At 35.8% G+C, this 12,164-nt stretch overlaps 1 protein-coding gene across 2 annotated transcripts in view; it reads left to right on the forward strand.

The window, feature by feature from the left end:
- nudt14 (nudix (nucleoside diphosphate linked moiety X)-type motif 14) overlaps positions 1–12,164 on the forward strand; it is a 50,777-nt gene that overhangs the window by 23,737 nt on the left and 14,876 nt on the right. For both annotated transcript variants that reach the window (XM_051138061.1, XM_051138060.1), the window contains one exon: positions 7,413–7,456. In XM_051138061.1, the coding sequence (XP_050994018.1) occupies positions 7,413–7,456 (44 nt within the window). The remainder of the gene's footprint in view (positions 1–7,412; positions 7,457–12,164) is intronic.

Raw genomic sequence — 12,164 nt, forward strand, 5'->3', positions numbered from 1 at the left:
AGGGAATTTTTATTCTGGAAGTGAACTAATCCTTTAAAGTGATAGTTCACCCAAAATTAAATTTTAGTCATTATTTACTCAGTCTGTGTTTTAATGCAGTATGACCCATGTCTTTTTCAGACCACAAAAGGAGAAAGTCGGAAAAACAGTTCTGCTCACACTTGTCCGTGTAATTGCAGTGAATAGCCACCAGCTTCAAGCTTTAAAAACAAAAGATAGTTGATTCAAATTCTGGCAAGAACACAGACAGATGTTGACTTAATGTTGTGCGTTATAATGTACTTCCTTGTACTACAACATGCTGTACCATAAAAACCAAGTGGTGCAGTCAAACATGTACCACATTTCTCTAGTGAATTGAAGCCTATAGCCATCCACTAAACCAGAATTACTTGTACCTCACAATCATTTATTCAACACAGTCATTTGACCTTGGGTTTAACAGTATACATTATGAGCCAGTAGCATTATCTCTTTATGTACCTGGATTTAACTTGCAGATAATATACAGTATTATACATACTATTATATGCTAATAAATGTTATATACTCATATAAATGCTGTAAAAGTAGATTGCTAAATGAAAGTTTATAGCTAATTCAATCTCTCATGTTAAAAGACCTTGTTGTGGTGTTTTATGCTGTGTTGTACTATTAAAATAAATAAATAAATACATTTTATTTAAAAGAAAAAAAAAAACTTCCTTTAATTCCTTTAACAGCCATAAGTTTAGTAGTTATTGAGTTTGGATGTTGTCTGGCTCTCTAAAATCTCTTATTTCCCTACCTCTGTTTAAATGAGATGCTTTGCATAATCTCAGAAAGCAAGATCAAGAACTTACAGTCGAAAATAAATAACTCTTAAAAAGTCTTTTATTGCGAAATATTGTTCTTTCCCATTCCAATGGCATATTACTCCCAGTGCCTGTATGTTTACAGTAAATGCATTTTCTCAACAGATGTTAGCATCTGTTTACCTGCTTCAATCTGTTGCTTATATCTCACATGGTATGTAAAGGCTTGTGGTGTTTGCATACTATTTATTCAACTGCAGAGTTTATCTGCAGATGAGATTGTGAGCATTTGGTTCACCACTTTGAAATCAAGGCCATTTCTAGCGGAATGAATTGAAGAAACTGTACTGAAATTGAAACATGTTATGAATTAGTCCATTACAGATTTCATCTTTTTGACCCTTTAGACTTATTATACTCATCTCACACATGTGATATCAGTCTTTCATTATTTTATTTTTTTTTACTTTGTTGGAATTGAATGGATTTGTGAAATTAGTAGCCAGCCATTACCAATAAAGTGTCATCTAGAAGAAACAGCCCTCATAAAAGACTTCATGATGATGCAGCATGTGGGCTTCATGAGCTTAGCCACGTTTATAGTTGACCGTTGACTGGCCCAACTGGCTTATCTGTTATTTCAAGTTTTTTTTAACACATTTATCTCAGAAATAGTTAGTATTTCTATGACAGCACTAGTATTACAAAGAGGCTGAAATTCCTGCTCAATTTTTTTTAATATATTTTAGGATGTTATGGCAGTTATTTTGTAGACAATAGACCTGGTGTTTGTGGTATGTGCATCATTGTCTGTAGAGCAACAAACATCTTAAAGCTCTTACTCTTTGCTCTTGTGTCTTTTTCTCCCCTGAAGGAGCTCAATTTGAAGCACTTTCGGTTTTTTGGGCTTGTCTTCGAGGTGCATGAACTTGTATAGCCTCTCCCTTTCTGTGCTCTCTCGAGTTGCTGGTGATGGTTGGTTTAATATTGGTGTTCAGACAAACACTAAGGGTTTGCGTTCATGGAATGTAAATGTTCAAGCTTCTCAGTAAACTGCGGGTCGTCTCTTCTTCAGAAACTGTAGATGGCATCATTCCTTATGACCCAAAGAATGCTCAGTTAATAGTAGCGTAAAGATTTTCGTTTGACAATCTAAAACTCAGCACGTCTCCCTCCACTCATTAACATACCCACTTTCGCCTCCACAAGTATGCACTCAAGTATACACTTGTCATGAAAAGGCACTTTTTATCCCCACTTGTCTGACCCTGCGGGATAGATTGAAGAATTTAGCACCTACACAAAAATGCTTGGTTCACCGTGACGTGATTAGGGAAGCGGGCACACACCTCTTTCCTGACCTGGGTGTTTTTCTTTTTGAAAGGTGAGCAGCATCTCTTTTGCAGTGTAGAAGTCCAAAGTTTTCAAATATTGTTTTAGTTTTAAGTGAAACTTTAATTTTGTTCTTTGCTGAAAAGTCTTGGTCATGGAAAACATGGAATAATTGGAAATTTATTAAAAATTGCTTCAACTTTCAGTTTTTAACATAGCTGCAATCTTTTTCAAGCGCTTTAAGGCATGTAAGCACAAATGAAAAAAGACATTATTTAGCAAGCCTGTAACTACCTAAATTACTGGTTCAAAAAAAAGGCATTTTTAGCAGATCCACTTAATTTACCATAGAAATATGATGTTTTTTTAACATTTATGACTGTTATAATGCCAGTTGTGGTCTGATCTTCATAAAACTTTGCATGCTTGTTTTGAATCACCTGTCGCGTATGCTCACCAGGTTTCGTGAAGTTTTGAGTTTTCCTTTAGGCTTTATAGGATTTTTTTTTTTTTTTTTTTTAGAGGACTTTTCTAAACGAGCCCGTTATAGCTTTCCAAAGGGTAAAGGGGTCTGCATTGTGTTTTTTTTTCCAGGACTAGTTCGCAAAAGTAGGTTTTTAACCTTCTCAGTCGGTCAACAAACGATTTAATTGACAGCAGTGGTTCTAGAGGCATAGTTGTCTGAAATGAGGAGTTCTATCATATGATACGAATATCGCATGTATGTGTGAAAAACTGTGCAATGTGTAATCATTTACTCCTTTTAAAAATTCTATATCGCCCCCAGTAATCAATTTCTTTTTAATTTCTCACAGACCTTTAAGGCCGTGAGTCAAATAGGCCCACAGAGTTTCATTCCGATCGGCCCTCGTTAACCTTGTCTAATAGGTGCTCAAAGTTCATCAGCCAATGGCAGCCATGTTTTTTTAAGATACTTCAATGCACTTTGGACCAAGACTTTCATGATTTTCATGTTGATGGGACAATTGGTTACATAGGTATAGCCATTTTAGCCATTTATTTTTGGGTTTATGTTATAGCCATTTATTTTTACATTTTCCCCCCTCTTACAGCACCACCAAATGGCAAAGTTCCATGATTTTTGTCCTGTGACCTGAGATTGAGCTCTTACATAAGTGTTCTGAGTTTGGCGATGCTATCTCATTCCGTTCAGAAATTATAGGCATTTTACTAAAAGTGGCCATGTCCCTTTTGAACGTTTTGGCGACGATGAGTCAAAAGTTCAACTTTTTTTTTGATAATTTTTGATATTCACTCTCCAGAGAATCTTTCTGCATTGTTCGGATTCCAATCGGGCAAAAAAAAAAAAACTAGGACTAGTTAGCAAAAATAGGTTTTTCAAAAAAAAATAAAAAATACCCGAAAATTTCACCAGGCTCATGATTGAATTTGAGGCATGTGTTTTTGTCTGGTGTGAACCAAGGATTCCAACGACATAAGACTCTTGAGCCTGCGACTGATGGTTTAGGAGTTGTGAGTGATTTCGTACAATTACGTACTTTTGATTGCTGTAGCGCCCCCGTCAGGCCGATTGGGGCGAGCCTTGGTGACGTTGTAGACAGTGTGAGTACTACCATCCCTCCAAGTTTCAAGTCTCTACGACTTAAAGAAACACTCCACTTTTTTTGAAAATAGGCTCATTTTCCAACTCCCCTACGTGAAACTGATTGTGCAGACCAAACCTTAAAAGAAACGTTCATTGTCCAACTCCCCTAGAGTTAAACAGTTGAGTTTTACCGTTTTCGAATCCATTCAGCCGATCTCCGGGTCTAGCGGTAGCACTTTTAGCATAGCTTAGCATAGGTCATTGAATCTGATTAGACCATTAGCATCTCACTTAAAAAATGACAAAGAGTTTTAATATTTTTCCTATTTAAAACTTGACCCTTCTGTAGTTACATTGTGTACAAAGACGGACAAAAAACAAAAAGGTGCGATTTTCTGGGTTGATATGGCTAAGAACTATACTCTCATTTTGGCGTAATAATCAAGGAACTTTGCTGCCGTACCATGGGTGCAGCAGGCGCAATGATATTATGCAGGCGTCAACTCTGCATCTACACGAACTTAGTGCCGGTCACTTTCAGGCACTGCGTAATATCATTGCGCCTGCTGCACCCATGGTACGGCGGCAAAGTTCCTTGATTATTTAGCCGGAATGAGAGTATAGTTCCTAGCTATATCGACCTAGAAAATCGCCACTTTTCATTTTTACAGAAGAGTCAAGTTTTAAATAGGAAAAATATCGAAACTCTTTCATCATTTTTAAGCAAGATGCTAACAGTCTAATCGGATTCAATGATCAATGCTAAGCTATGCTAAAAGTGCTACCGCCAGACCCGGAGATTGGCTGAATGGATTCGAAAACTGTAAAACTCAACTGTTTAACTCTAGGGGAGTTGGACAATGAGCGTTCCTTTAAGGTTTGGTCTGCACAATCAGTTTCACGTAGAGATTGCTGATCCTTGGCCATCCTAACAATGGCTACGTGCTTGAAACCCTAAATATACAGTTTGCTCCAAAATATTTCAGCAGCTAGATATCTTGCTTGCAAGTATCATCTGATTTGTGAGTGAATCGCAGATCAGTGTAAATCATTCATTATAGCAAATCTTTAAAGTTATTTTTCAAATCTTTAAACAAATCACAAATGACTGGAAATTCATTAGCCAAAAGGATGCAGTCATTTCTGAACACTGACATTTCTTTCATGTCACAAAGCAGCAGATGCTTGAGTATGAAGATGAAGGACCCTTTCAAGCATTTAACTAACTGCTCTTGGATTAATGGAGCAGCTCTGACACCATACCGAGCTACAAGACTGAAGTTTGTTCCGCTCTCTCAGTCTTCCCTCCAAAATAGCCACGTTTTGGAGCCAAAAGATACAGGTCATTAGCACGAAAAGCGGCATTGCCCAAAGCAAACATGACCCCGTCGGATCCACTGACCGTGCTTGGTATGCAGGTTCACTTTCCACACTCTCGTTTTACACTGGTGCCTCAGGTAACTGATGACTGTTTCCATTAATGGAGCTTTGCTTCTTATTAACAGATCAGACCTGCAACCATGATTAGGTAGGTCACGCTTAAGCTGTTCAACTGGAAAAAGGTGCTGCATTTTTTAAATAGCACAGTGTCTGTTCATTGAGAGGTGTAATGAAGACTTTGATGATTTCTGGCTTTGTGCTTGTGACCGTACATCTAGTTTATACAACAACCAGGCAGACGGCACTTAGATATTGAATATTAAAGGGATAGTTCACCCCAAAATTCTGTCACTAATTACTGTCATTAATTACTCACTCTAATGTCGTTCCACAGCTATAAGACCTTTGTTCATCTTCAGAACAAAAAGTATTCTCGTAACTTCATAACATTAAGGTTGAAACACTAATGTCACATAGGCTGTTTTAATGATGTTCTTACTACTTTTCTTGAAAGTGATAGTTGCGTTGCTGTCTATGCAAGGTCAGAAGGCTCTCAGATTTTTATAAAAATGTCTTAATTTGTGTTCTGAAGAAGAACCAAGGTCTTACTGGTTTGAAATGACATGAGTGTGAGTGATTAATGATAGAATTTTCATTTTTGGTTGAACTATCCCTGTAAAAACTCAATTCCACATAAAAAAAGTGACTGTCACTTTAAAGGTTTAACTAGGCCACAGTGAAATTACACATGAAAGTGAGTAAATACAAAAAAAAGTTATGATTTTAAAATCATTTATTGTATAACAATATATTTTCACTTGCATACATTTTATTTATTTGATTATTCAATAAATTGTTTATAATGAGCATCACTACAAATTGTGAATGTTGTCTCATGATTCTGCCTGTTATCATGAGCCTTTAGCTGTTGAAGGATCTCATAGCAGCCCTACAAGATGCCGCTTTTGCTGAGCTATGCTTAATTTTTCAAAGTTCGAGTGATGTGCTAATTCACTCTTTTATGGCGAATGAATAGTTACTGTGGGTGTTAGCATAAAAAGAGGCCATGAAAAGAAAATTACTCATTTCCAAAATCTTCTCCTTATTATAAAGGCTGTAGGCTACTTGTTCACAATTATGACACATGATCTAGTATGTGTTGAGACAAATATCGGCGGTAAAGTCTCTGAGTTAAGCATGTTCTGAATATTATCCGAGTGGTTCTGTTTGGTAAAAAATATGATAGAGGATCTGCAGAGAACAGAATTCTGTGATGCCAAGCATCTTACAGGGCGTATAACATTAGATCACCTTGATGCACAACTGTGGGTTGAGTGTTTAGTCAGTTTCCATCCCAAACTACAAGCTGAACTGCTGGTATAAAGAAAAGACAATATGTTTTACAAGTCTACATAGATTAAACATGAGGTGATGCCCCTTTAAATAGAGTACAAGCACACACACTAGACCAGTCCCCCATCGTCTTGAGTAACACCAAGAACCTTTTTGACAAACATGTCCGTTCTTGTGCAATTCACGTCTCTCAGAATCCCTGTCTTCAGGCACTGTGATGATCAAAAGTGCTAGAGGTTTATAAAAGGGTGAGTGAGACACTTAGTACTGTACATGCACTGTACACAAAACATAAGCCTGGGCTGTTACTACTAACCTTTTAAGAGCTACACACCCTTTCCCATTATTGCTGTGGTGTTTTGACAACTCAGATACACAAACCTACTTGTCTAGCTTGAATCCAAAAGTTGAGGTTTAATGTTTAAGTTTAAATGACATCTCATTAATCTTGGTAGATTTTATTAAATGAGATCTTTGATGTCAACATGTTCTTTGTTATAGCAATCCAGAATGTTTTTTTCTTTTGGCTTAAAACTACAACAGCAGTTATTAGTGTTATTAGTATTAAACGACTTTTTATGCCTTTCACTAAACTTTTCATGCATGAGAGATCTGTGACTAATTGCTTTTTTTTATATCATTTTGGGATGGATGACATATCTGGTTGCCTAGCAACTACTCTTACAAACCTGGGAAATTCTAACTTTCACATGATAGAAGTTACCACATGAAAAAAAAATCAGTATTTAACATTTTAAATGAAACTTTCAGAAATCTTCTCATGAGCCACTTTTCCAGTGGAACTGAGATTTCTTTACAAGTCATCTTTGGACATTGATTTTAAAAGTTTGCAATAGTTGAATTCAGATTTCTTCTTAAATATTCAGGTTGTCTGTCTGTTTTTGTTTGTTTGCTCATTTTACATATTTACCTTAATTATATTGTTAGAGAAATTATATAATATTTTAATTGTGCTTTTTTCACAGAATGGAACAAAGAAGTCCTGGGACTTTATGCAAACCCATGATAGGTGAGGATGTCTTACTGTTTCTTTAAGCAGCAATATAATTTTAGAAGTAAACATTCTCTGTCTTATTTTGAATATGGTTTATTTAGTTACTGTCTTTGACTGTATCTCTTTCCTTTTGGAGTGTACCTAACAAGGCTCTATGCTTACTTTTCTTTTTAGAAGCACTTGTGCTCCTAACTTAATACATTTAGGAGCACAGTCAAAATTTTAGGAGCACCTTCTAATCAATAATCAAAAAATCTGATCAACAATTAGCCTTGCCATTACGAGGTAATATTTAACTCCCTAAAGTGATTTACAGGGGAATTGTTTTTACCTTTGCAATGGCATTTTTCTAGCTTTATTAAAAGTTTGTCATCTTTTATGTCAAATTTAAAAAATAAATTATGTTCTATAAGTGTTTTAAATATAATAAGAACAAGAATAAGAACTAGTCGAATAAGAATAAGTTACCAATCATGTTAACAAAATTTATTTGTACTACAGAGGTGGCACAGAAGAACACAAAAGTGTCTTGTAGGTGTATTTTCATGTTTAATGAGGCTCAGAGGTGGCATGAGTGCAATCAAATTCATAAATTCATGTTGAGATTAATGTTTTTAATATAAAATTTTGAATATAGAAATATTGCATCATTTAAATTACTGAAAAGATACTTTAAAAATTAAACTAAAACTGCCAGTAGGTGGTGGCAATTCACTGATTTAATTACGGAATCATTCATTCATTTGATTCATTTTAACAGCTGATTCGTTCAGGAATAAAGCAAGTGACTGTCTTTTATGAATGGGAAATTGAATCACTGGCTCACTAGATTCATTTAAAAATGCATGTTCATTCATAAACGAAACACAACTGTGTTTGAATGAAGATGTGCGGTGGCTCAGTTGTGACTTGTTTCAAACTATTTTTGATGACAAAATATTAACTTGTTTATTTAACTGTTGTATTAAATCAAAATCTCATTTATAAACTCCCTTAAAAATCATTCAAATCTGTCACTCATCTTAGTTCATTGCAATCTCACAAAGTTCCATTATAATCAACAAAGCTCTCTACACTGCACAATGAATCTCTTATTTACACTGTCTGTACACTTTATGAAAGGATTTGTGAGATATGTCTGTGATACATTACTCAACGTTGCAAAAACATGTAGAAACCTTTGAAGCTCCCCTCAGCACAAACACAAATATGCTGATCAGGTCAGTCGCACTGCGGCTCCTAAATATTTTTTCATAGTCGCGCACAGTAATTTTCAGTCGCAAATCGTCTCCTTAGACTTATAATGTTCTGTCTGCATTCTGAGCACTTTTGAGTTATTGATCGTCAAAGTTTTCACTTCTTTTCACAACAAAGAACCATTTTTGTTTTCTAAAAAAAAGGCCTAAAATGTACAAAGCTTACCAAAGAAACATCACATAATGTAAGTTGTCCCCAAATAAATTCTGAGGTGACGAAATGTGTCTAAAATGGTCGCATTGTAGAGCCGTGCCTAACTGGTACATTCTGCCTTTTGAGAAATGAAGATTTTGTTTTCCTGTTGGTCTATCTAACCATATTCATATATCAGAAAGATGTCCGCTGCATTTTTTAAACATAATACTTCAAGGTGGCTGTAAACCTGGAAGAATTAGAGGTTTTTGAGGCTGGAATGTCTCACCAAGTGCAACGATAGGAAATTCTCCCCTGCCAGAGAAGTCTTTGTGTGCACATCTTGATCTCCATTCAGTTCTGTTTTTAGTAGGTTCAGGTAGGCGTTTGCGCCCCTCCACCTGTCTTCAGTGCACTCGCTGATCCCTGACCAGGTTTGAAGTGTCCAAAAGAGAGGCAAAAGCAGTTAAACTTCAGATCTGTTTCCCACACAACCTCTTCCCACCGACCCAAAGCAGTTTTTGGGTCATTACACACCTAAGAGCAGCCTCTTTGTACCTCTCCAGTTGTCAACTGCTGCCCTGAGATCACGGGTGACCTTTCATACAGGGTTCATTAAAGCTATCGGTGAGGATTGAGTACCTCTGTGGACCGTGTGTCAATACTGCCAGATGCTTTTATTTTCTCATGGACATGTATGGAGATTCAATCATTCTCAGCAAGAAGAACAAAGCAGCTACAAAGTCTCTGGCCAATAGTATAGAAAGAGTTACAGCACATTCCTATATTTGGTTTCTTAAGAAGGCCTTTGTTCTTCGGTGAGGAGCGTCTGGACCACGTCTGTGAACCAAAACATGATTTCTGTGGGCCTGTAACAGGACAAGTCATTTATCTGACCTTAGTAAATTGAGGAAATGACGGTCAATCAGAATGGCTATGTGGACCTGGATTTTGGACCACTAGCAGAACTTGAATGGCAACGGGAAGAACAAAAACTCAAATGAAAAGATTGTCACAATATCATACCACAATATCCAGTCTGTTCTGGACAAGGTGCATGGACAAAACAGAGTGGGAGCTGAAGAAGACTCCCACTCCCCACTCTAACCAAGGAGGTTTCGTTGTATCCTGGGTGATTCATATTGTCAAAGTTGAAAAATTATTTGAATGTGTGTTTGTGGTTTTATTTCGTAGTGACAAACATTACCATTCAAAAGTTTGAGGCCAGTAAGATGCTTTTGTTCAGCAAGGACACATTAAAATGATTTCCAAGTAGTGCTGCAAAATGATTAGTCTCAATTAATCGATTCAAAATAAAAGTTTGTTAACATACTATATGTGTGTTGTGTATATTTATTGTTTATATAAATACACACACACACACACACACACATATATATAGATTAATCACAACTAACTGTTTTGTAGCTAGATGTATTTCCATTACAGATTTGTGCAAAACTTTTGTGATATTTTATTAATGTTGATTTAAAAAAAAAACTATTGCGAAATGAGTTTCCATTAACCAATGTTATGTGACTAAAACGCAATTTTTTCGGTAGGTTTACGTATATAACAGTCATCACTCTAGCCATAATTTTATTTGAAGGAGACATTGGCATCTACACTACCGTTCAAAAGTTTGGGGTTTTTACAATATAAAATAATGTTTTTTTATTTTAACATACTTTAAAATAGAATTTATTCCTGTGATGAAAAGCTGAATTTTTATCAGCTGTTACTCCAGTCTTAAGTGTCACATGATCCTTCAGAAATCATTCTAATATGCGGATTTATTATTAGAATGATCAATGTTGGATAATATCAACAGTTGTGCTGACAAATATTTTTTGGAACCTGTGATTTTTTTTTTTTTTTTTTTTTTTCAGGATTCTTTCATGAATAACAAGTTTAAAAAGTACAGTGTTTATTCAAAATATAAATATTTTATAACAATGTAAATTATTTATTATTAACTTTTAATAAACTTTTAATTATTAACTTAATACATCCTTGGTGAATAAGAGTATTAATTTCTTAAAAAAAAAAAAAGAAAAGAAACAATAAAAACGTACTGACCCCAAACTTTTGAATGGTAGTGTATCTTTAGTGACATTGTCATAAAGAATGACCATGTGATATTTTACATACACCAGAAGACCTGTATTGCCTAAGAAACCACCTCATTGGAGTGTAAAAAACATTCTTGTGATATATTTGAGTTTTTTACGTGTTTCCGTTGGCCGTATTTTCAGTTCGCGATTTTAATTTGCGTAATTTGAAGGGTAATGGAAATGCAGCCAGTAAAGACATTTATTACGCTTCAAAAGATTTCTGTTTCAAACAAATGCTAATTTAAACTTTCTGTTCATCTAAAAATCCCTAAGAAATCAGTTTTCCCAAAAGCGATAAAAAAAAAATTAAACACTGATAGTATAATAATAATAATAATAATAATAATAATAATAATAAAATGTTTCTTGAGCAGCAAATCAGCATATTAGAATGATTTCTGAAGAAGCATGAAGACTGGAGTAATGCCGTTACAGGAGTAAATTCAACTGTGCAGATATTTTCAAATAGAAAATTATTTTTTCACATTTTAATAATATTTTACAATATTACTGTCTTTACTGTATTTTGATGTAGTAAATGCTGCCTTGGTGAGCATAAACATCTTACCAAATCTTACCAACCTCAAACTTTGTGTATGTGCATGCACTTGTTAAAATATTTGATGCTGCCATTTGACTTACTCATTGTTTTGTTGCACTGTTTGGTGGATTGATGAATGAGGTGATTTGCAGTTGAAAGGTAAAGCCATTAAAAGCAGCATCTGTTCAGGTCATTAGTGCCACTGCTACAGTCTATTGAGAGCTCTGCTGAGAGATAACGAGTTGGTGGCCATTGTCTTTGTGAGGACTTTAAAAAGTGCTGATGAGTGTTAATATTGTTTGTGTATGTGATGTGATGTGCATCAGTGTATGGGATGTGAGTAATTCTTACAGTGTCCAGCACCGGTCCTCTGTTTTCGTTCCTGCTGTTCCCGTTGCATCGCATTCTGCGGCGAGAGCAAAACACCCTAATGGACAGCATGCTTAACGGTGTGTGACACGTCCTTCGTGACTTCGTCAGTATTTTCAGGGTGGAGAGGTGAAGCGGCGAGGAGCGCGCCATTCAGACATGCCTCGGCTCGCCAGGGCACTGGCCTGTCAGCTGCACAGTTTTGAAGGGTTGACCCAGACTGCACTCTTCATTCAGGACAGTCCACAGCTCATCATCACTGAAGATAAAGGGAGGATCTTAACTTTTTTTTTTTTTTCGAACTGGTTGA

Source organism: Labeo rohita, chromosome 20 (assembly GCF_022985175.1).
Source record: "Labeo rohita strain BAU-BD-2019 chromosome 20, IGBB_LRoh.1.0, whole genome shotgun sequence".
NCBI classification, from domain to species: domain Eukaryota; kingdom Metazoa; phylum Chordata; class Actinopteri; order Cypriniformes; family Cyprinidae; genus Labeo; species Labeo rohita.